The 25,515-nt window shown below is 45.3% G+C and overlaps 1 protein-coding gene across 1 annotated transcript; it reads left to right on the top strand.

Annotated features, from left to right (window-relative positions):
- The first annotated feature begins 10,893 nt into the window (after positions 1-10,893).
- On the top strand, positions 10,894-20,075 carry mars2 (methionyl-tRNA synthetase 2, mitochondrial). The gene is made up of 3 exons (XM_070882550.1): positions 10,894-11,255; positions 16,720-17,054; positions 17,682-20,075. Exons 1-3 carry the CDS (start codon positions 10,982-10,984, stop codon positions 18,867-18,869), a joined length of 1,797 nt encoding a protein of 598 aa, XP_070738651.1. The 5' UTR covers positions 10,894-10,981; the 3' UTR covers positions 18,870-20,075.
- The last annotated feature ends 5,440 nt before the right edge of the window (positions 20,076-25,515 follow it).

Here is a 25,515-nt window from a genome sequence, read left to right as displayed (position 1 = left end):
ACTCTGTCCCCTCTTCCAGGTCATCTATGTATATTGTAAACAGTTGTGGTCCCAGCACCGATCCCTGTGGCACACCACTAACCACCGATTTCCAACCCGAAAAGGACCCATTTATCCCGACTCTCTGCTTTCTGTTAGCCAGCCAATTCTCGATCCATGCCAATACATTTCCTCTGACTCCGCGTACCTTTATCTTCTGCAGTAACCTTTTGTGTGGCACCTTATCGAATGCCTTTTGGAAATCTAAATACACCACATCCATCAGTACACCTCTATCCACCATGCTCATTATATCCACAAAGAATTCTAGTAAATTAGTTAAACATGATTTTCCCTTCATGAATCCATGTTGCGTCTGCTTGATTGCACTATTCCTATCTAAATGTCCCGCTATTTCTTCCTTAATGATAGCTTCAAGCATTTTCCCCACTACTGATGTTAAACTAACCGGCCTATAGTTACCTGCCTTTTGTCTGCCCCCTTTTTTAAACAGAGGCGTTACATGAGCTGTTTTCCAATCCGCTGGTACCACCCCAGAGTCCAGAGAATTTTGGTAGATTATAACGAATGCATCTGCTATAACTTCCGCCATCTCTTTTAATACCCTGGGATGCATTTCATCCGGACCAGGGGACTTGTCTACCTTGAGTCCCATTAGCCTATCCAGCACTACCCCCCCTAGTGATGGTGATTATCTCAAGGTCTTCCCTTCCCACATTCCCGTGACCAGCAATTTTTGGCATGGTTTTTGTGTCTTCCACTGTGAAGACCGAAGCAAAATAATTGTTTAAGGTCTCAGCCATTTCCACATTTCCCATTATTAAATCACCCTTCTCATCTTCTAAGGGACCAACATTTACTTTAGTCACTCTTTTCCGTTTTATATATCGGTAAAAGCTTTTACTATCTGTTTTTATGTTTTGCGCAAGTTTACTTTCGTAATCTAATTTTCCTTTCTTTATTGCTTTCTTAGTCATTCTTTGCTGTCGTTTAAAATTTTCCCAATCTTCTAGTTTCCCACTAACTTTGGCCACCTTATACGCATTGGTTTTTAATTTGATACTCTCCTTTATTTCCTTGGTTATCCACGGCTGGTTATCCCTTCTCTTACCGCCCTTCTTTTTCACTGGAATATATTTTTGTTGAGCATGATGAAAGAGCTCCTTAAAAGTCCGCCACTGTTCCTCAATTGTGCCACTGTTTAGTCTGTGTTTCCAGTCTACTTTAGCCAACTCTGCCCTCATCCCACTGTAGTCCCCTGTGTTTAAGCATAGTACGCTTGTTTGAGACACTACTTCCTCACCCTCAATCTGTATTATAGATTCAACCATACTGTGATCACTCATTCCGAGAGGATCTTTTACTAGGAGATCGTTTACTATTCCTGTCTCATTACACAGGACCAGATCTAAGATCGCTTGCTCCCTTGTAGGTTCTGTAACATACTGTTCTAAGAAACAATCCCGTATGCATTCTATGAATTCCTCCTCCAGGCTACCCCGTGCGATTTGATTTGACTAATCGATATGTAGGTTAAAATCCCCCATGATTACTGCCGTTCCTTTTTCACATGCCTCCATTATTCCCTTGATTATTGCTCACCCCACCGTGAAGTTATTATTTGGGGGCCTATAAACTACGCCCACCAGTGACTTTTTCCCCTTACTATCTCTAATCTCCACCCACAATGATTCAACATTTTGTTCATTAGAGCCAATATCGTCTCTCACAACTGCCCTGATATCATCCTTTATTAACAGAGCTACCCCACCTCCTTTCCCTTCTTGTCTATCTTTCCGAATTGTCAGATACCCCTGTATGTTTAATTCCCAGTCTTGGCCCACCTGCAACCACGTTTCTGTAATGGCCACCAAATCATACCCATTTGTAATGATTTGTGCCGTCAACTCATTTACTTTATTTCGAATGCTGCGTGCGTTTAGGTAGAGTGTTTTAATACTAGTTTTTAAACCATGATTTTTAGTTTTGACCCCTCCTGCAGCCCCTTTATATTCATACATATTGTCCCTTCCTATCACTTTGTGATTTACACTTACCTCAGTGCTACTCTGCTCTGTTGCCTCCTGCCTTTTGCATTCTTTCTTGGGGTCCTGTTCATCTGAGTTCTCACCCACTCTAACTAGCTCAGAGCCCTCTCCTGTGTTCCGAATATTCCTCGCATTGAGGCACCGAGCTTTCACGCTTGCCTTTTTATTACACTTTGACCCTTTAGAATTTTGCTGTACAGTGGCCCTTTTTGTTTTTTGCCTTGGGTTTCTCTGCCCTCCACTTTTACTTAACTCCTTTCTGTCTTTTGCTTTTGTCTCCTTTTTGTTTTCCTCTGTCTCCCTGCATTGGTTCCCATCCCCCTGCCATATTAGTTTAACTCCTCCCCAATAGCACTAGCAAACACTCCCCCTAGGACATTGGTTCTGGTTCTGCCCAGGTGCAGACCGTCCGTTTTGTACTGGTCCCACCTCCCCCAGAACCGGTTCCAATGCCCCAGGAATTTGAATCCCTCCCTGCTGCACCACTGCTCAAGCCACATATTCATCTGCGCTATCCTGCGATTCCTACTCTGACTAGCACGTGGCACTGGTAGCAATCCCGAGATTACTACTTTTGAGGTCCTACATTTTAGTTTAGCTCCTAGCTCCTTAAATTCGTCTCGGAGGGCCTCATCCTTTTTTTTTAACCTATATCGTTGGTACCAATGTGCACCACGACAACTGGCTGTTCACCCTTACTTTTCAGAATGTTCTGCACCCGCTCTGAGACATCCTTGACCCTTGCACCAGGGAGGCAACATACCATCCTGGAGTCTGTTGCGGCCGCAGAAACGCCTATCTATTCCCCTTATGATTGCATCCCCTATCACTATCGCTCTCCCACTCTTTTTCCTGCACTCCTGTGCAGCAGAGCCAGCCACGGTGCCATGAACTTGGCTGCTGCTGTCCTCCCCTGATGAGTCATCCCCCTCAACAGTACTCAAAGCGGTGTATCTGTTTTGCAGGGGGATGACCGCAGGGGACCCCTGCACTACCTTCCTTGCACTGCTCTTCCTGCTGGTCTTCCATTCCCTATCTGGCTGTGGACCCTTCACCTGCGGTAAGACCAACTCACTAAACGTGCTATTCACATCATTCTCAGCATCGTGGATGCTCCAGAGTAAATCCACCCTCCGCTCCAATTCCGCAACGCGGACCGTCAGGAGCTGGAGGCGGAAACACTTCCCGCACACGTAGTCGTCAGGGACACCGGAAGTATCCCTGAGTTCCCACATGGTACAGGAGGAGCATATCACATGACCGAGTTCGCCTGCCATGACTTAACCCTTAGATACACTTAAATTGGCAACGACAATGCTAAAGTTTACTCGCTGTTATAGAAGAGAAAAAAGAAAAACTACTCACAAATCACCAGCCAATCACTTACCCCCTTGGCTGTGACGTCACCTTCCCATTTCTTTCTACTTTTTTGCCTTCTCTCTGTAGCTGCACAAGCTCGCCTCTCGCCGAACTCGTGTTGCTCCTGGTCTCACTGGCCTTTTGTAGGCCTCTCCGATCCCCGGAACTCCCGCCTCTCGCCGAACTCGTGCTGCTCGTGTGTTTATCTAACTTCCCCTTGAATGCATCTATGCTATTCGCGAGAATGACCAGGAGATCCAGCAGCTAATAAACTGCGGGCGCAAGGCATTTCTGAACTTAAAGCAGCAACCCAATTCTGGAGCAGCAAAACAGCTCAACAGGCGGCTGAAGGCCGAGGTCCAACAAAAAACCCACGACCTAAAGAATAAATGGTGGGTGGAGAAAGCATAGGAGATCCAGCAGCTGGCTGATAGCCATGACGTGCGTGGATTCTTCACCGCAGTTAAGTCCACCTACAACCCAAGGTCCCACCCCACTGCTGGCCAAGAATGTGGAGACAGTCATTAAGGACACCGAGGCAGTCAGGGCCCCCTGGAAGGAGCACTTCGAAGATCTCCTGAACCGAGACTCTGCCTTCGACACGAGGGTCCTCGATTCCATCCCGCAGCATGCTACCCACCACTATCTTAGCAAAACCTCAGCCCTGCATGAGGTACAAAAGGCCATCCATTAGTTCAAGAACAACAAGGCATCAGGAGCAGATGGAATCCACGCTGAGACACTAAAGTATAGTGGAGAAACACTATTGGCATCTCTCATCTGGAAGGAGAACATGCCTGGAGATCTCAGAGATGCCGTAATCGTGAACATCTTCAAAAAAAGGGGACAAGTCCGACTGGCAACCACAGAGGAATCTCTGCTGTTGGCCACTGAGAAAGTCATCGCAAGAATTCTCCTCAACCGTCTTCTCCCGGTGGCTGAAGAGCTCCTCCCAGAAGCACAATGCGGATTCCGTCTTCTAAGGGGTACAACGGACATGATCTTCACTGTGCAACGACAAGAGAAATGCAGAGAACAGCACCAACCTTTGTACACAGCCTTCTTTGACCTCACAAAGACCTTTGACACTGTCAACCGTGAGGGACTATGGAGCGTCCTACTCCATTTTGGCTGCCCCCAAAAGTTTGTTACCATCCTCCGCCTGCTCCATGATGACATACAAGCCGTGATCCTGACCAACGGATCCACCACAGACTCAATCCACGTCCGGACCGGGGTCAAGCAAGGCTGCGTCATCGCATCAATGCTCTTCTCAATCTTCCTTGCTGCAGTGCTCCATCTCACTCTCAACAAGCTCCCCACTGGAGTGGAACTAAACAATAGAACCAATGGGAACCTGTTCAACCTCCGTTGCCTCCAGGCTAGATCCAAGGTCGTCCCATCCTTTGTCAAAAAAAACTACAGTACGTGGACGACGCTTGCGCCTGCGCACATTCAGAGGCCCAACTCCAAGCCATCATCAACATCTTCACCGAGGCGTACGAAAGCATAGGCCTTGCACTAAACATCCGTAAGACAAAGGTCCTCCACCAACCTGACCCCGCGACACAGCACTGCACCCCCCAGTCATCAAAATCCACGGCACGGCCCTGGACAATGTGGACCACTTTCCATTCCTCAGGAGCCTACTATCAGCAAGGGCAGACTTCAACGACAAGGTGCAACACCGCCTCCAGTGTGCCAGCGCAGCTTTCGGTCGCCTAAGGAAGAGAGTGTTTGAAGACCAGGACCTTAAATCTGGCACCAAGCTTATGGTCTATAAGGCAGTAGTGATACCCGCCCTCCTATATGGCTCAGAGACATGGACCATATTCAGTAGACCCCTCAAAGCGCTGGAAAAGTACCACCAGCGCTGCCTCCGCAAGATCCTGCAAATCCACTGGGAGTATAGACATACCAACATCAGTGTTCTCGATCAGGCAACATCCCCAGCATCGAAGCACTGACCACACTCGACCAGCTCCGTTGGGCAGGCCACATCGTCCACAAGACCCCCAAAGCAAGCGCTATACTCTGAACTCCTACACGGCAAGCGAGCCCCTAGTGGGCAGAGGAAATGTTTCAAGGACACCCTTAAAGCCTCCTTGATAAAGTGCAACATCCCCACCGGCACCTGGGAGTCCCTGGCCCAAGATCGCCCTAAGTGGAGGAAGAGCATCCAGGAGGGCGTTGAGCACCTCGAGTCTCGCCGCCAACATGCAGAGACCAAGCGCAGGCAGCGGAAGGAGCGTGCAGAATACCAGACTCCCCAACAACCCTTTCCTTCAACCACTGTCTGTTCCACCTGTGACAGAGACTGTAATTCCCGTATTGGACTGTTCAGTCACCTGAGAACTCACTTTTAGAGTTGTGGTATATTCACAGAGCACAGCACACAACACAGCTTTCTAACATGGCAGGCAGCTCTCGGAAGTCTCCGGAACTTTCTGCTTCTGTTTATTATTAACTCTGTAGTTGCAGTACACAATACGAGCATATCCACAGTGTGGAACTACAAACATTACAAGCTTACAGACATTACATTTCTCCCTCCTTTAATGAAGTTATTATAACAACATCATACATAACGTGCATGGTTATACATAGGATATGGACTTATTTTTTCCATATTTACAAATTTAACTTAACCACTTGTTTTCTGTTTCGAAGCGGATACCTTCGCTCTCGAACAGAACCTTCCAAACATGGTGTCGAATTCACCTTCATTCGAGGCTCATCCTGAGGAATGTTTTCCTCCAAGGGATTTCCTTGATTTTCATTTGAACTCACTATAATTTCAGACTCTTTGCTTTCCTGACTCGGACTCGGACTTAAAATTCTGATTTTCTCTTGGATTTGTTTCCAGTACATTGGATGTAGGATTTGCTACTGGTGTATCAAAACTATCTGATGAGTCAGAAATAATTGAATCATTCCCACCTTCAACTCCTTCCATGTCTAGGTAAAATATGATCAATATGAACAAACCTAACCTGTCCATTATCAAACATCTTTACCAAATATGTGCGAGGACCACATTATCTTCACCACTCTTCCTAGTAACCACTTTAACCACTTATGGTGATGGTTCTTCACTCTCACCTTCTGGTTTAATTTCACACTTCTCTCTTTTACTCTACCTCTATCATGATTCTCTTTCTGTCTTAATTGTGTCTCTTCTACAGACTGTGCCAAGTTTGGTTTTAACAAAGAGAATCTGGTTCATGGCTGTCGTTTGAGAAACAACTGTACCGGTGTTCTACCAATAGTTGTATGAGGAGTATTACAATATGTAATTAGAAAATTAGCCAATTTGTGATCCAATGACAACTGTTATTTCTTTGGATTTGGATCTAACATTTGTTTTATGAGGGCACATTTTACAATTTGTACAGTGCGCTCTGCTGCACCATTCGAAGCAGGATGGTATGGTGGAACCTTGGTATGATTCACACCATTTTTGCTCGTGAACTGTGCAAATTCTTTGGAATGAAATTGTGGTCCATTATCCGAAACAATTTCTTCTGGGAGGCCAAATGAAGAAAATAAACTTCGCAAAATGTCCAATGTTTTACTTGTTATTTTCCACATTGGAAACACCTCAACCCACTTTGAATGGCTATCAATCATAATGAACAATTGTTGTCCTTCTAACTCAGCAAAATCAATATGTAGTCTTTGTCACACCCTGGGAGGCCATTTCCATGGTTGTAATGATACTGATGAGGTTGCTTGCTTACCAATTGACATGTCGTACACTGACTCACGATGTACTTTATATCTTTATCAAGACCTGGCCACCATAAGTAACTGCGTGCAAAACTCTTGGTCAAGCACATTCCCAGGTGTTGGTCATGGAGGTCTCCTAATTTATTTGGTATAACCACTCTTGCACCCCATATGATACAATCTTTATCGACTGATAATTCATTCCTACGAATGAAGAATGGAAGAATATCTTTGTCTGTTACCTGGTTTGGCCAGCCATTTGCAATATACTCATACACCTTTGACATCACTGGGTCACGTTTGGTTGCTCTACCAATCTCTTCAGCTGTGACTGGCAGTTCATCAATGTATGAAAAATAAAACACTTCTTCCCTATCGGGTGTAACTTGTGATGGGGAAGGCAATCTAGACATAGCATCAGCATTACTGTGATCAGCTGATCATCTGTATTCAATATCGTATGTTTTTGCTGACAGAATCAAAGCCCATCTCTGCATTCGGACTGCAGTTAATGTTGGAACTGGGGACTTTGGATGGAGGATTGCTGTCAGGGACTTATGGTCTGCAACGATGGTAAACTTACGACCATACAAGTACTTGTGAAACTTCTTGACCTCAAAAATTAATGCCAAAGCTTCCCTTTCGATTTGCGCATAATTACTCTCACTGGCACGGAGAGTGCGTGAAGCAAAAGCAATTGGTGTCTCCTCCCGACTACATGATACATGAGAGATCACTGCCCCAACTCCATACAGCAAGGCATCACATGCTAGCTTAATCTCCTTAGATATGTCATAGTGAACTAACATGGTGCTCTCTTACCAATTTTCTTTTACACCCCTTGAATGCTGTATCGCATTCTTTTGATCACTTCCAATGGACCTGTTTTTTCAAAAGTTCATTCAGTGGATGTAATACTGTAGCCAAATTTGGTAGGAACTTCCCATAATAGTTCAAAAGACTCAAAAATGATTGAAATTCAGTGACATTCCTGGGAGTGGGTGCATTTCTGATTGCACCCAGCTTTCCCATGGTTGGATGTAAACCATCTTTGTCAACTCTGTACCCTAAGTACTCCACTGAGTTTTTAAATAACTCACACTTACAAGCAGACACTTGTGCTCTGTGCTTCTCTAGCCGTTTGAGGACTTCATTCAATATGTTATGAATTTGCCTATTTGGTGCTGAAATTAGTATGTCATCCAAATAACATACTACCCCTTCAATACCTTGCAAAATCTGGTTCATCACCCCTTGGAATATAGCAGGGGCGGAAGACACTCCAAACGGTAGCCTATTAAATTGATATAGGCCTAGATGAGTATTTATAGTCAAACATGGCTTGAACTCCTCATCTAGTTCAAGCTGTAAGTAGGCATTTGTAAGATCCAGGTTTGAGAAGATCTGACCATCTGTCAGTGTTGTGAACAAATCTTCTACACTTGGCAATGTATTGGGGACATTTACCCTCTAGAATCTGGTTTACGGTTACTTTATAATCACCACACAATCCTATCTTACCATCGGACTTAGGTACAACAATGGGTGTAGCCCAATTACATCGATCTATCTTAGAAATAATGTTCTCAGTCTCTAGACTTTTGAGTTCTTGCTCAGCTTTCTCCTTGAGTGCATATGGTATGGAACGTGGCTTGTAGTAAACCGATCTAGCGTCCTTCTGTACCCTGACACTTGCCTTGAAGCCTTGGATCGGACTGCCCGTTTCACAGAACACCTTCAGATACTTCTTGATAACCTCTTCCGTTGATGAAAATCTTGCTTCCACACGGAAAATCTCATTCTAATCCAGCTTCACTGATCTCAACCAATTTCTTCCTTGTAAGGCAGGCTTGTCTCCTTTCACTACTATTAGAGGCAAATTCTGAAATCGATCCTTATATTTCACCGGTACGGTGATACGACCTACCACAGGAATTTCCCCTACCGGGTAGCCTTGCAGCTCTATCTTGGATTTCTCCAGTTGAAAATCACGCAATTTGTCGCGGTACAGCGACTCCGGTACTACACTCATGGATGCACCCGTGTCGAGTTCCATTGGTATCTTGAATCCCGCAACATCTATGTGGATTTTGATACTTTTCGAATCGCTATCCGTTAACCCCGTGTTCCTGATGACGTGTATCTCTAACATCTCCTCGTCCTGTTGTTGTTTTTCCATGCTATGTAGTCTCTGGGAATTTCTACTCAGAGCTTTGAACGCTGGACTCATAGCTTTGAAAGCTGATTTACCCTTCAGTCGGCATGCCTTCACAAGATGCCCAGTCTTTCTGCAGAAGAAACACTCTGCCTTCGCACTTTGAGCAATGCGTTGTCCCAGGCACCAATAGCATGACTTCGATGCTCTGTTACAATTTCCAGTTTCTGAGACTTTGGGCCCCCACCGTTTTTTACTTTGAATCTGCAGGCGATTTACCTCGGTTGACTGACGACTGTAATTATTATGAAATTCTCGGGAATATTGTTCGGCCATGCCCATCGACCTCGCTGTCTGACAAGCAATCTCAAAAGTTAAATCACCCGTCGTCAGTAACTTTCTTCTGGTCACATCATTTTTCACCCCACAAACAAAACAGTCCCGCAATGCTTGCTTTTGAAAGTTTCTGAAATTACAGCGAATAGAAAGCTTTGTTTAATGCTATAATGTAATCACCGATACTTTCATCAGTCTTTTGATTTTGTATACCGAAACGATAGCTTTCAGCAATTTCTAGCGGTTTGGGGTTATAGTGCTGCTCCAGCTTCGTTAAAATCTCTTTAAGCATTGTGTCCTTTGGCTTGTCGTCGTTGGGCACAATGCTTAAAGATTTCACAAGCAGATTTATCAGGATTTCCTACAACGCTGGACCCGCTTCAGATAAGAAGATAGCTCGCTTCAGTTCCAACACAGCCCGGTTCTGATCTGCATTCCCTGGAACATGGATTATGTTATTTGCAGTGAAATACATTTCTAGCCGATCCACATATGCTTTAAACCGTTCCCGGCCGTGTGTACATTCCCCGAAATGACCCACGACTCCCACGGGCTGCAGCCATTTTGATCTCTGCAGTGCCGGCAGCGTGCTCATTTTTTTTTTAAACCACGGCTTTTGCCGAAGGCAGAGAAGCTTCCAAAGTCTCTCTGTCGGCTGGCTGAACTCTTCATCTGAAAAATCCCGTTCCGTGGCCAGATGTGGTGTACACACAGCACAGCACACAGGGCACAGAGCACAGCACACAGCGCACAGAGCACAGCACACAGCACACAGGGCACACTGCTTTCTAACGTGGCAGGCAGCTCTGGGAAGTTTCGGGAACCTCCTGCTTCTGTTTATTATTAACTCTGTAGTTGCAGTACACGATATGTCCACAGCCACCGTGTGGCGCTACAGACATGACAAGAGTTGGCGGGGCTGCCTCCGATGATGATGATGATGATGATGATGCTATTCACCTCAATACTCCCTTTGGTCACAAGTTGCACATTCTAAGCTGGCTGTGGGTAGAGAAGTTTGCAGACACTGGGCTGAACACAAAAACAAAATGTCATGTCTATTTTAAGGTTCTTTTCATTGTCAGGCTTCCAGGAGCCCACCAATCCTGGCAGACCAGGGCACGTGGTACTCGCCGCCGACTCAGATTCTTCTCTGTGCGCATGTGCTAAAGAAGTCGTTGCGCTTGAGGGACATGCCGTAGTACGCATGCGCAAATGCGATCCCCGCGCTGATTGGCCCGTCAATGGGCGTAGGTCAGTACGCAGGCGCGAAGGCCCCGGGCCCGGTCGCGGTCAGTGGGAGCGCCGCACTGAAGTATGAGGCAGTGTTAGTGTTAGTGTTCCCGGCCCCGGAATGAGGGGCACCGCCCACCTGCGGGCTGTGCGCCTGTCCCGTGTTCCGCCGCCGCCGGCCGGGCCTCGGTGCCTCTGCTCGTCTCCTAGCAACGCGCGGGCTCTGGGCCGGCCCGCCGGCAGGGCCATCGCAGGCCGCGGCTCTTTCCTCGTCACCACCCCCGTCTTCTACGTGAACGCGGCTCCTCACATCGGCCACCTGTACTCGGCGGTGCTGGCCGACGCCTTGTGTCGCTCCAGGGTTTTACTGGGATACCGGGCCAAGCTGGCAACAGGTACCGGGCTGGCGCTGGGCAGAGTATCGGCAATAGGGAGGGGGGGGCTGACCCATTCACCGGGGGGGGGGGGGGGGGCTGACCCATTCACCGGGGGGGGGGGGGGGGGGGGCTGACCCATTCACCGGGGGGGGGGGGGGCTGACCCATTCACCGGGGGGGGGGGGGCTGACCCATTCACCGGGGGGGGGGGGCTGACCCATTCACCGGGGGGGGGCTGACCCATCCACCTCGGGGGGGGGGGGGGGGGGCTGACCCATCCACCTCGGGGGGGGGGGGGCTGACCCATCCACCTCGGGGGGGGGGGGGGGGCTGACCCATCCACCTCGGGGGGGGGGGGGGGGCTGACCCATCCACCTCGGGGGGGGGGGGGGGGCTGACCCATTCACCGGGGGGGGGGGCTGACCCATTCACCGGGGGGGGGGGCTGACCCATTCACCGGGGGGGGGGGGTGGGTATGACCCATTCACCGGGGGGGGGGGGGCTATGACCCATTCACCGGGGGGGGGGGGCTATGACCCATCCACCTCCGGGGGGGGAGGGCTGACCCATCCACCTCCGGGGGGGGAGGGCTGACCCATCCACCTCCGGGGGGGGAGGGCTGACCCATCCACCTCCGGGGGGGGGGGCTGACCCATCCACCTGGGGGGGGGCTGACCCATCCACCTGGGGGGGCTGACCCATCCACCTGGGGGGGGGGGGGGGGGCTGACCCATCCACCTGGGGGGGGTGGAGGGGGGCTGACCCATCCACCTGGGGGGGGTGGGGGGGGGGGCTGACCCATCCACCTGGGGGGGGGCCTGACCCATCCACCTGGGGGGGGGCTGACCCATCCACCTGGGGGGGGTGGGGGCTGACCCATCCACCTGGGGGGGGGGTGGGGGCTGACCCATCCACCTGGGGGGGGGGGGGGGCTGACCCATCCACCTGGGGGGGGGGGCTGACCCATCCACCTGGGGGGGGTGGGGGGGGGCTGACCCATCCACCTGGGGGGGGGGGCTGACCCATCCACCTGGGGGGGGGGGCTGACCCATCCACCTGGGGGGGGGGGCTGACCCATCCACCTGGGGGGGGGGCTGACCCATCCACCTGGGGGGGGTGGTGACCCATCCACCTGGGGGGGGTGGGGGCTGACCCATCCACCTGGGGGGGGGGGGCTGACCCATCCACCTGGGGGGGGTGGGGGGGGCTGACCCATCCACCTCGGGGGGGGCTGACCCATCCACCTGGGGGGGGGGGCTGACCCATCCACCTGGGGGGGGTGGGTGGGGGGGGGGCTGACCCATCCACCTCGGGGGGGGCTGACCCATCCACCTGGGGGGGGGGGGCTGACCCATCCACCTCGGGGGGGCCTGACCCATCCACCTGGGGGGGGTGGGGGGCCTGACCCATCCACCTGGGGGGGGTGGGGGGCCTGACCCATCCACCTGGGGGGGGCCTGACCCATCCACCTCGGGGGGGCCTGACCCATCCACCTGGGGGGGCCCTGACCCATCCCCCTCCATGGCACAAACCTGGTATTGCAGTACTTCCAGGAACGGTGCAGTGGCTCTAGGTCTTTTGGCTAAGAGCATTGGCGCAGAGTGATCCTTGATGTGTGCAAGGTGACCTCTGGCGTTTGTGATCTGACAAAGAATTGGAAAGATTGGCAACGAATAGAAAAAAAAAAGAATGTCGACATTGCAAATAAACACTGCATAATCTCGTGCGTAATTCATCGTGTGGAACACAATAGTCCAAGTTTTGGTACATCAGTTGTAAAATGTCACGGGACATTGAATAGCAGCGTTATTGCAAAAACACATACTTTTATTTTTGTTGCGGAATAATTCATAAACAAAAAAAAGAAGGTTGCTCTTTCAGTCTGGAGAATTTTACGGCAGTAAGTTCCTGGATCACTTTTTTTTCAAAGCCACCCTGCTACATCTGTTGCAGGGATAAGGCTATTTAGCAGCAGATGGCGTATCTGCTACAGAAAACACAGAAACATAGAAAATAGGTGCAGGAGTAGGCCATTCGCCCCTTCGAGCCTGCACCGTCATTCAATGAGTTCATGGCTGAACATGCAACTTCAGTATCCCATTCCTGCTTTCTCGCCATACCTCTTGATCCCCCTAGTAGTAAGGACTTCATCTAACTCCTTTTTGAATATATTTAGTGAATTGGCCTCAACAACTTTCTGTGGTAGAGAATTCCACAGGTTCACCACTCTCTGGGTGAAGAAGTTTCTCCTCATCTCGGTCCTAAATGGCTTACCCCTTATCCTTAGACTGTGACCCCTGGTTCTGGACTTCCCCAACATTGGGAACATTCTTCCTGCATCTAACCTGTCCAAACCCGTCAGAATTTTAAACGTTTCTATGAGATCCCCTCTCATTCTTCTGAACTCCAGTGAATACAAGCCCAGTTGATCCAGTCTTTCTCGATAGGTCAGTCCCGCCATCCCGGGAATCAGTCTGGTGAACCTTCGCTGCACTCCCTCAATAGCAAGAATGTCCTTCCTCAAGTTAGGAGACCAAAACTGTACACAATACTCCAGGTGTGGCCTCACCAAGGCCCTGTACAACTGTAGCAACACCTCCCTGCCCCTGTACTCAAATCCCCTTGCTATGAAGGCCAACAGGCCATTTTCTTTCTTAACTGCATGCCAACCTTCAATGACTGATGTACCATGACACCCAGGTGTCATTGCACCTCCCCTTTTCCTAATTTGTCACCATTCAGATTATAGTCTGTCTCTCTGTTTTTACCACCAAAGTGGATAACCTCACATTTATCCACATTATACTTCATCTGCCATGCATTTGCCCACTCACCTAACCTGTCCAAGTCACTCTGCAGCCTCATAGCATCCTCCTCGCAGCTCACTTTTGCAGTTTTTATGTTTGAAATTAATATGGTAGAATTGATGTGACACCCTGTTTAATTTCCCAGTCTGTTGCTGCTTTAAGAAATGCATTCTTCTTGTGACTGATGATTCAAGCATTCCTTCAAATAATTAAAAACCGATCCCTAGTAATCGCTCCATAAGATGGCACCATATGTAATGAGCTCTGTCCCTGATTGAGCATGCCTAGAAACTGAAATGGACTGCGGCCATCACATTAGTATCTTCGGCCTGTTAAACTTTCATTGTGCAGATGGGTGCATGCCAGTAAAATGTATCATACCTGTGATCGTGTGAAATCTGTTTTCTTCATATAGTTGATATTGGCACTGATTTTTCTGTACTAATAATGGCGAGGTTGTTACAGGGTAAATCAGGCAGCAGCTTCTGGTGTCCGCACATGAGTAGTAAAATGTTGAAATCCAGGTGTGACTGTCAGCGATTACCCTGCTGCTCCACAATGTGCAGTGTTGCAGTCCTCACTCGTGGCACTGCAATCACTAACGGCGTGCACTTGGGATACGTCCCACTACTTCCACACTAAAAATGGCTGAAAAATTAGGGCCGCTACATTTAGGAGTAAGTGGGATTTTAATGCATAATAAGTGATAGGCCTGGAAATCCCTGGGTCCGTACGAAGTTTCTACGTGACTGCAACTTCTGCGTGGGAACCCTCCGGAAGGGAGCACACTTCGCAGAGCTGGAGGAGAAGGCTTCCCCAACGGAATCCAGGGCGCCTCCGAGACCACCATGTAGATTCGTAAAAATTCTCCGGTCGGAGGCAGTTGCCCGTGGGAAGCCTCTGTCCAGAATTTCCAGGCCATAATTGCTGCTGAACAACCTGCTGGCCCTGAAAAATGTATTTTAGAAGTATGAAGTTTCATTCCTTCAGTAAAACTGATCATAAAATCGAATCATAGAATGGTTACAGCATGGAAGAAGGCCATTCGACCTGTCGAGCCTGTGCCGGCTCTCTGCAAGAGCACCTTAGCTAGTCCCACTCCCCTGCCCTTTCCTTGCAGCCCTGCAAATGTTTTTCTTTCAGGTACTTATCCAACTCCCTTTTGAAAACTGTGATTGAGTCTGCCTCCACCACCCTTTCAGGCAGTGCATTCCAGATCCTAACCACTCGCTGTGCTTTTTAAAAAAAAAAAAATATTTTCTTAAGTCGCCTAATGTTACAAATTAAAATAAACATGTTTTACTTTTTCTATTTGTCTCTTTTATCTCTCTCAATCCTGGCTGTATTTTCCAATCTTTATTTCGCTTCCTGTACATGACTTAAATGTTATTCATAGTTCCTGTTTTTTTTTACTATTTGATTTGAACTCTGCCTGTCTCAATGAGGATACTTCAGTCTGATTGGTTGACGAGCCTCTCTGTTGAATGTCCTGTTCAGTTACTGCAGATCCCCTGTCGAGGGTGCAGCACTGAAACAGTCACCGGATTAGTTGTAGTCCCTGCTGACAAGCCTTCAAAAAGGCTGTGGGGAGTTGTACAGGAGGTGACTGGCGAAAGCTGTTCTATTGCCACTGAGAAAAATCCAGGCCATTATGTGTCCTGATGATAACTACAGTGTGCCACAGTAAATAGTAAAATAGAGCATAATGTTTATCTAACAAGTGAGTCTGACTACATAAGTGATTAGACTTTTAAAATACACTGCTCTCGGGAAATTTACCATTGCTGTGACGATGTGAAGTGAATGTCAGAAAAATGGGATAATTTAAAAATATGTGTACCTTGTTTCCAGATTTCCAATATCTGCAGTATTTTGCTTTTTGTTTATGCCGCAAAGGGTTTGGTCCATTGCAGTTTTATAGTGAAACAATAAGGCTGTTAGTCCATTCAATTAACTATTTAAAAAACATATATAAAATCTTGAAATATTTGTAATGACTAGCTACAGATATCTTGTAAGGAAGCATGCTTTCCTCTGCCGTACTAAGGGAGAATGGTGTGATGACTAGGTGCAACAGCCTGCTTGTTCTTTTTTCCATTTTGCTGGAGCAGTAAAAGCCTTTTACGACTTACAACCAAGATAGCATGAAAGAGTTATAACAGTCATGGAAACATATGCTACATGCAAAGTTGTCTTCAGTGGAATATTGCAATGTTAATTGTAACTATGAATGAGCCAGCTTTAAAAAAAAAAACTGGGAATGACAGCTTTTTAACAAGCCATAGTTGTCTTGTTAAAGTGAATGGAAGTTAGAAATGACACACTGCTCCCCCCCCCCCCCCCCGTATAGGTATCTCCAGGCCGTTCATGTGCATACAGCTGCTATTGGCTGAAATGCAGTATTGATAAAAATAATGCTTAGTTTCTTCCCTTCCCCCTTCCTGCTAGGTTATATTTTTCTTCATGCCAATTCCAGAGCAACGTGGCTAAGATTAAGAGCTCTGCAATAGCATAAGGGGATGTGTGCTCAAATGCATATTTATTCACTCTGGGGCCACTTGTTGGTCCTGCAGTTATCTATACACCACCAATGGTTTCTCACTTACTGCAATTATTTATATATTCGATGATGGGTATTGTTGTCTAAGTATAACACCGCTGTATCATTTATTTCAGGTACAGATGAGCATGGCCTGAAGATTCAACAAGCTGCAGATGCTGCAGCTGAAGACCCATTAGAATTCTGTTCCAGAGTGTCTGAGGAGTTCAGGACATTGTTCCAACAGTCCCTAGTTTCATACACCGATTACATTCGAACCACAGAGGAGCGTCACAAAAATGCTGTCCAACATTTTTGGTGCGTTTTGCGTGAAAAGGGCTACCTCTACCAAGGAATGTACGAGGGATGGTATTCCACTTCAGATGAGACTTTCCTGTCTGATTCGCAGGTTGTTGAAAGAAAGGACGCACATGGAAACATTATTAAAGTATCTTTGGAAAGTGGACACCAGGTAATCCTATGCCTGACATTGGTTCAGCACTTCACAATACAATGTTCAGATCTGATCAATACTCCTCTATGGGATCAATACACTGGGCTAGATGTTAATGGAAAGGAGCAATACATTTGGTAGTTCAGTATGTAGGCTGCTATGTGCAGTATCTGGATTTTTCAGTTATGGAATGTTTCAGCTGCTTTGTGTGATATTTGCTTTTAGTGCTTGTTAAAGCTTGAAAGAAAATGCAATACTTTCTCTACTTTTGAAGCACTCAGCATCACAGTGATGTGATGCAACTTACACAATAAACTTGCTGCAGAGTAAACCGTCCCTCTGCACTACCTTAATCTAACTTCAAAAGACCACTCTCTGCTATCAGTATATTATCAATACCCCACTTGCAATCCTTGGGAGCTCTTGAGTTTAAAAAATCTAGTTTTGTGTCATTGCTATGGTGGAAGCTTGAGTGAGATGACATTTCTCATCTATTCAAATATATTCTATGTTTCATAGTCCACAATGAGTATCTACTGAGTTTTTTTTAAATCCAAGCAATCGATATCCATCACCTGGGGAAAAACTGAGGCAGTAATTGTATATTGAAATGTATTTATTCTAAAATGTATTTCTAACCAACAGGTAGAATGGACTAAAGAAGAAAATTATATGTTCAGGCTGTCTGAATTTAGACCAATGTTGTTGGACTGGTTGAAGGAGAATCCACAAGCAATATATCCTGAAAAATTCCATCGCATTGCTGTCCAATGGCTGCAGGAAGAAATTCCAGACTTATCAGTATCACGACAGAGGAACCGTTTGAAATGGGGTATCCCAGTTCCCGGAGATTCAACACACACAATTTATGTATGGTTAGATGCCTTAGTTAATTACCTGACTGTAGCAGGTTATCCAGAGGATCATAATCATTGGTGGCCTACAGCACATCATATTGTTGGGAAGGATATTCTCAAGTTCCATGCTATATATTGGCCTGCTTTCCTGATGGCAGCTGGCCTGCAGTTACCAAAGCAAATCTATGTTCATTCACATTGGACAGTTAATGGGCAGAAGATGTCCAAGAGCCTTGGGAATGTAATTGATCCCATGGGACGATTTTCTGTGTACACTGCTGATGGCTTCAGATATTTTTTGCTGCGGCAAGGTGTGCCAGAAACAGACTGTGACTATTACGATGATAAAGTGGTGAAAGTTCTAAATGCAGAGCTTGCAGATGCTTTGGGAGGCCTCCTTAACCGTTGTACAGGCACAAACTTGAATCCTGACCAAATCTACTCGTCTTTTTCAAATCACTGTTTTCCTGAGAGGCAGCATGAGCACTACATGTCACCTTCAAGCAGAGCAACGACTGAAGACTACAAAATGATTCAATTAGTTGAGCAACTACCGTTGGATGTTGAACACTCCTTTGAAAAATTTCAAATTTATAAGGCCTTGGAAGCCATCAACTTTTGCGTTCGGTTAACAAATGGCTTTTTCCAACGGCATGCCCCCTGGAAAGTTGACCGCAAAAATGCTGAGGATTGCTGCTGGCTGGAAACTGTACTTCATGTCACCTTGGAGTGCCTGCGTGTTTACGGGATCCTCTTGCAGCCTGTGGCCCCAACAATTGCTAATAAATTGCTTTCACGGCTAGCTGTTGGCCCACATGAGCGAGATTGGGGACATTTGAATTTCTTGGCCAAATACTATAATAATATTTGCCATTTTGAAGGAAGAAAATTGGGGCCTGATACTGGTCTCCTGTTTAACAGATTGGAAAGGAAAGATAAAACACACAGCAAAGCTCAAGGCAATCGGAGAAGATGAAATTACAATGTATTGTAAAATAAATTTGAGCTATTTAAGATGCTCAGTCACATGCGAATAATGTGTCCTGAAGATATTGTAAGCATGTTGATAGTGGTAGTGATTTAAGAATTGTAATGCAAAAATGTTAAAATATTTTTTACACCCACTTATAAAAAGGAGGGAAAATGCATTTATAGGTATATAACATCCTCAGCTTTGGTCCTAAATCTTTACCGACATGGCTTTGTGACCTATGCCATAAGGTGCATGAAATTGGCCTGGATTGACTCATCTTTACAATTTTAGGAGCTGTTTCAATGTCAATGTGATGCGATTCTTTTTACAATATATGTACTTTTAATTGTGAGTCTCAACATTACTTCTACCTTATGACCGTCAACAGCAGTGATCTTTTTTCTTAAGTTACAAAGTCAATTATATTTCATCTGACATTTAACATTTTTTAGGTAGTTTTAAGTTCCCACCACAAACTCTGTTCCCTAGCCACCGACTCCATCCCTCTCCCTGGCAATTTTGTCTGAGGCTCAACCAAACTGTTGGTAACCTTCATGTCATATTTGAGCCAGAGATGAGCTTCTGATCACACATCCGCGTCATCATTAAGATCGTCTATTTCCACCTCTGTAACATCGCTCAACTCTGCCCCACCTCAGCTCATCTGCTGAAACCCTCATCCAGGCCTTTGTTACCTCCTAGACTTGACTCCAGGCCGTCCTCCTATATTCTACCCTCTGTAAACTTGAGGTCATCCAAAACTCTGCTGCCTGTATCCTAACTTGCACCAAGTCTGGTTCACCCATTACCCCTGTGTTCGCTGATCGACATTGACCCCCGGTTAAACAACATCTCGATTTTAAAATTCTCATCCTTATTTTCAAATCCCTCCATGGCCTCGCCCCTCCCTATCTCTGTAACCTCCTCCAGCCCTACAACCGTCCCAAGGTATCTGCGCTCCTCCAATTCTGGCCTCTTGAGCATCCCTGATTTTAATCGGCCCACCAGCTGCAGAGGTCCTAAGCTTTGGAATTCCCTCCCTAAACCTCTCCGCATCTCTACACCCCTCTCCTTTAAGACACTCGTTAAAACCTACATCCTAATTTCTTTGTGGCTTGGTGTTACATTTTGTCTGATAATGCTCCTGTGAAGCGCTTTGGGACATTTTACTATGTTAAAGGCACTATATAAATACAAATTAAGTTGTCACCGTATGTTCTATTCATTGTGAGTATGGACTTGTCAGTCCACCTGCTCTTTTCTGCAGAAAAGGTCTCTTCTTGTATTTTTCCTCCTGCTCTCCTCAGGCATTGTCTGAGTTGCAAGGTACTATTCAGACTGAGCTCTTTGACCCTGTCTTTTTCCCTCCATGCTTAGTGTGGCTCAGATTGGAAACTGAGTTGGGATCAAAGCTGCATCCTTCCCCTCTACTGTGACCCTTAGCAATAGTGTTGCCCTAAATTGGCCAGTTTTATCAGAAACTTACCTTGTCAAACTAAACAAAGTTGAGTCAGAAACAAAATCAGGCAATCATGGGATACACCACACCAAATTTTGTATATACAAGCTACACTTTTGGGTCTATGACCTAATTCTGTTACCGGCACAGCTTAAATTGTGAATAAACAAATACTGGCCAACTTTGAAGCAAAAGTAGTCCTCATGAGTGGAGAAGGTAGGTCGAAGTCACCTTGACTAGGAGCACTTTGCCATTGTGCCAAGATACTGATTTCATAAAGAGGGCGATCTGCTGGGCACCCTTGTGCAGTCAATTATAACATGCAAGATGGTGGAAGATCCACTTTTACAGTAAGAAAATGTCATGAAAGTATAATGTCTCCATTGTGTGAAGTGCTGAATATCTTGGTCATGGCCAAACTGTGTTAGTAATGTCAGTAGTTTAAATTTGGTAGTTAAGCATTTTGCATGCAGTAAAACTATAAGAGAAATAAGATGCCTGAGCACTGTCAGTTAACTTTTAAAAGTCAGCACCACTAAACTCATTTTATTTCTACCTCTATTTGCTGTCTCATTCTGCCCATCATTGATATTTAGGCTCAAAATTACCTTAGCAACAGACTTTGTGAGCCTGGTGGTCATTGTATCTGAACACACTAATATTGCACAGCATTTTAAACCCTTGCGACTTTCTCTCTTATCCATTTTATTTTTCAGTTGTGCAGACCTTTTATCGGTCAATCCTTTCTGTAACTTTTTAAATTGAGATAGTCCTTGCATAAGTTAGGTATGCTAAGTAGCATGGGTAAAAAGGTTTATTAATCATCATTTTGTTTTTGCATCAGCCTGTAAATCTGAACTAATGCTATCTTTCAAGAATTATTTTATTATATTTGCAATTATAAACCAGGTTTGTGCATTTTGTTGAGGGTCATTATGTAAGAAGCGTCTAACAGACCAAGCTGTTGGTGTGTTGCGATGTTGATCATTTGTATTTATTAAGCATTCTAATTCAACAAAAATGTTGGGAGGGGAAATACCCCACCTGGCTTATGCTGGCATTTGAGTCCTATTTCAGGATTCAATTAGATTGTTTATCATGCATATTCCAGTCCCATGTTCCTCTACTTTTTGCTTTTCAGGATTCAAACCCCATCTTTTTAAATGCTTCAGTTGATTCTCTACTGCACTAGATGGCAGTAGTTCATGAGTGTGTATGGACCCGGGAAGGCATCGCAAAAGCCAGTTTTCAGCGCGCAATGCGCATGCGCTTAAAACGTGCTTTTCTGATTTGTCAAGCTCCAGCTTGACAGATCCTCCACATCTCGGCAGCCAGGACATTCGCATGGGCAAGATTGCGGTATTTACCCATATCTTGCCCAGCGAATGTCCTGAAAACTCTGGCGCCTGATAAAAGCAGGCGCATAGCCTACTTTTACAAATGTAAAAGTTTTAAAACATACAAAAATATAATATAATATAAAATTTTAAAAAACAAATGTTACTGTTTAAAAACCCTTCCCACTACAGTAAGTGTATTTTAAACCATTATTTTTAAAACTTTTAAAAATCGGAAATATATATTTTTTTATAAGACATTAATAACTTTAACCTTAAATATGTAGTGTGTTTTTTCTATTTTTTAGTGTTTTGGTGTTTGGGGGCTGTTTCTCAATCATAATGAGAACTCCTACTTATGGAGTTCCCGTTATTAGGAATGAGAAAATACTGTGCCTGGATTGGCTGCCCAGAGCCATGTGACTCCAGCTCCAGTTTGCACATCAGGACATCCATAGTCAGTGGAGACCTCGGGACCAGGATCTCTCATGGGTGCAACAGGAACAGGTAAGTGCGTATCTTTTTTCCTTTTTTCAGTCGGTCGCCCGTGGGAAGACCTCGACTGGAATTTCTAGGCCAATGTTTCCTGATTTTGGTGTCAATTATGATTGTGTCTATTCTATTTTGGTTTTATGTATATGGAAAGTGTTATTTTATTAATCTGGTGGTGGACAGATTTTTGTACCCATGACTGAGCTAAATGGAGCAGAACAAACTTTCATAAGCGATTTAAAATGGCAAAAAAACAAGCTTGAGATAATAAAGGAGGACTATCATATATCCTGCAGCTTCATCTGGCGTGAATCAATATCTGGTTTAAAAACTAATTGGATTATAAAGTGCAACAGAGGAACATATTGGCATCTGGTGCCAATGATGGAGTATCTGATCCTAATTGCTGTTGAGTTATACGTTACATCACCAGCTGCTGTTGTATTAAATGTTTGCACACTTAAACTAACTTTGAACTGATCTGCACTATCCCCTTGCTGAATTAGTTTAAATGCTTTCTGAAAGCATGCTCAACACCCTCTGCCAGCCTTTTAGCTCCTAATGGCTTTGATCTTCCCAATGTTTAATGGGAAGAAATTTCGGGTCATTCAGGACTGGATGTCAGACAAGCAATTTTGGCAACCGAGGCAGTGAAGGGGTTAAGAGATGGTGGTGAGATAGAGTTGAATGTCATTGGCGTACATATGGAACTTAACTGGCTAGCAATATGGCTTTGGATGATGTTGAGGGGCAACATGTAGATGGAAATAGAAATGAGCTAAAGATGGATCCTTGGGGGACTTCAGAGGTAATGGTGCAGGGGTGGAAAGAGAAGCCATATATTACAATTAGTGTGTATTACATAATAGTCATCTGTATACAGTATAAATATTAGTGACACAACACCATTGCCCACTCTTCTAGTTGATATAAATATAACATCATATTTCTGAAGCATTACATTACAATCTAGGCAGCTATATTTGTGTAATGGCTGGGGAAAACACCAATAGTATTACTTGAGTTGTATCGTTTACTTGGAATGGGTGGAAAATAGTTTATTTACTATATGAAAAGTCAAGAGTTACAGCATTATTAAAACTGATCATATATACTATTATCAAAACAAACTGTACTTAATATATAGTTTGCAATTAGTGGTGTCTGGAGAAAATACCTCGAGGTGGGCCTACCTCATGCTGGATGCAGTAATGTTTTTATATTGCCATAAGTTGGGGCAAAGTAGTGCAGCATTTTAATTGTACAGTCTTCAGATTTATTCTCTAGGAAAAGTGGAGTTATTCGTTCCCTGGAGAGACTACTACTATGCAGAATGGCCCAATTAGTAGATGGCTTTCGAGCCAAGAGCCAGCAATATGCAAAGTCAAGAATTCTCTCTCCTGCTGATTTGCTCTGCCACCCCTAGAAAGGAAAATGGAAGGATGTTTGAGTAAGCCAAAAGCTTAGTCATTAGAGATTGGTAAAGTTTAATTGCACAAATGGATAGAGAATTTCCATGTGTTGTCTTGCTTCATGGGAGAACTTCATAAAGTATAAACTCATATCCCCTTTTATTTCAGCCTGAGAACAGATTTGAGAATTTTGCTGGTCAAACTGTTGGCCCACTGGGAAAATTATTAAAATACTCAGATTTATTTAAACTGCATCCAGCATCATGTGATATAGAATCATAGAAACTGACAGCATAAAAGGAGGCCATTCAACCCATCATGGCTGTACAGGCCGAAAAAGACCTATCCAGTCTAATCCCACTTTCCAGTTCTTGGTCCGGAGTACTTTTTAAATGTGATGAGCATTTCTGCCTCTACCACCCTTTCAACAGTGAGTTCCAGATCCCCACCACACTCTGGGTGAAAAATGTTATCCTTGACTCCCCTCTAATCCTCGATCCATTAATTTAAATCTATGCCCCTTGGTTGTTGGTCTCTCTGCTAAGGGAAATAGGTGCTTCCCTATTCACTGTATCTAGGCCCCTCATAATTTTATACACCTAAATTAAATCTCCCCTCAGCCTCCACTTTCAAATTGAAAAAAAAACCCTAGCCTATCCAATCTTTCCTCATCGCTAAAACTCTCCAGTCCTGGCAACTTCCTCGTAAACCTCTACCCGCTCTAGTGCAATTACATCGTTCCAGTAATGTGGTGGCCAGAACTGTACACAGCACTTTAGCTGTGGCCTAACTAGTGTTTTGTACAGTTCAAGCATAACCTCCCTGCTCTTGTATTCTATGCCTCGGCTAATAAAGGAAAGTATCCTGTATGCCTCCTTAACCACCTTATCTACCTGCCCTGCTACCTTCAGAGATCTGTGGACATGCACTTCAAGGTCCCTCTGTTCCTCTACACTTCTCAGTATCCTACCATTTATTGTGTATTCCCTTGCCTTGTTAGCTCTTCCCAAATGCATTACCTCACACTTCTGCAAATTAAATGCTATTTGCCACTTTTCTGCTCACCTGACCAGTCCATTGATGTCTTCCTCACTATCAACCACACAGCCAGTTTTTTGTAACATCTGCAATATACACTGTCATAATTAATGACCTGTGTTTTTGTGTCTGAATAAACTTTTCTTCGTTTCAAATTGATTGCAGCACTCCATTCAAACTCTTTTTTTTTAAAGGGTAAAGAATGCCCTGCAGTGGAGATGTGTTATAAGTTCAGTGGTCCCACTCAATGCAAGATCTCAAGATGAGGAAGGTCACTCAGCCCATTGTAGCTTACCCATCCGAAAAACATTCAATCACAGCATCCAAGTATATCATTAAATATACCTCTGACTATAACCTTTACTGTTTCCATTTGAATTACGTTCCATGTGTTGATGATTTCTTCGCAGTCTAAATTTTCCCAGCATGTTTGAACCTGTGTTTTTGTTCTACTTTCATGGCTTATGTTGAAGTACTGCTCAAAGTTACTTTTACTATGCCACATTAGCATCCTTTTAAGGTTCCCTTTCCATCCACTCGTACAAATTAAAGAGCTCCTATTTCTTCAGTATTTCTTCTTGCACTGCCTCCAGAACTGGACAAAGTATTCGAGGTGCAGTCTGAATCGAGTACCACACAGTTTCACTATGATATTCTTTGACGTATTAGGGCTAATTTTTCTGGGGAGAATGCAACCGAGTGCAACAGTAATGTTGCACGCTGGAACTGCATTTATTGCACCAATTTAGTGGCCCCCATGACTTACATGAACTGGATGTCCTCCACGCACATGTTTACAAATTCTAATCTGCCTTAGATACCTTCTCAGTAGCATCAGTCATTGTCTTATTTTTATGAGCGTCTTGTATCTACTTGAATGATGATGTAATCCAGAGAGCAAACAGAACTAT

Source organism: Pristiophorus japonicus, chromosome 6 (genome assembly GCF_044704955.1).
Source record: "Pristiophorus japonicus isolate sPriJap1 chromosome 6, sPriJap1.hap1, whole genome shotgun sequence".
Taxonomy (NCBI): Eukaryota; Metazoa; Chordata; class Chondrichthyes; family Pristiophoridae; genus Pristiophorus; species Pristiophorus japonicus.
Note: the sequence above shows the minus strand (reverse complement) of the source record. Positions and strands in the feature narration are given on the sequence as shown.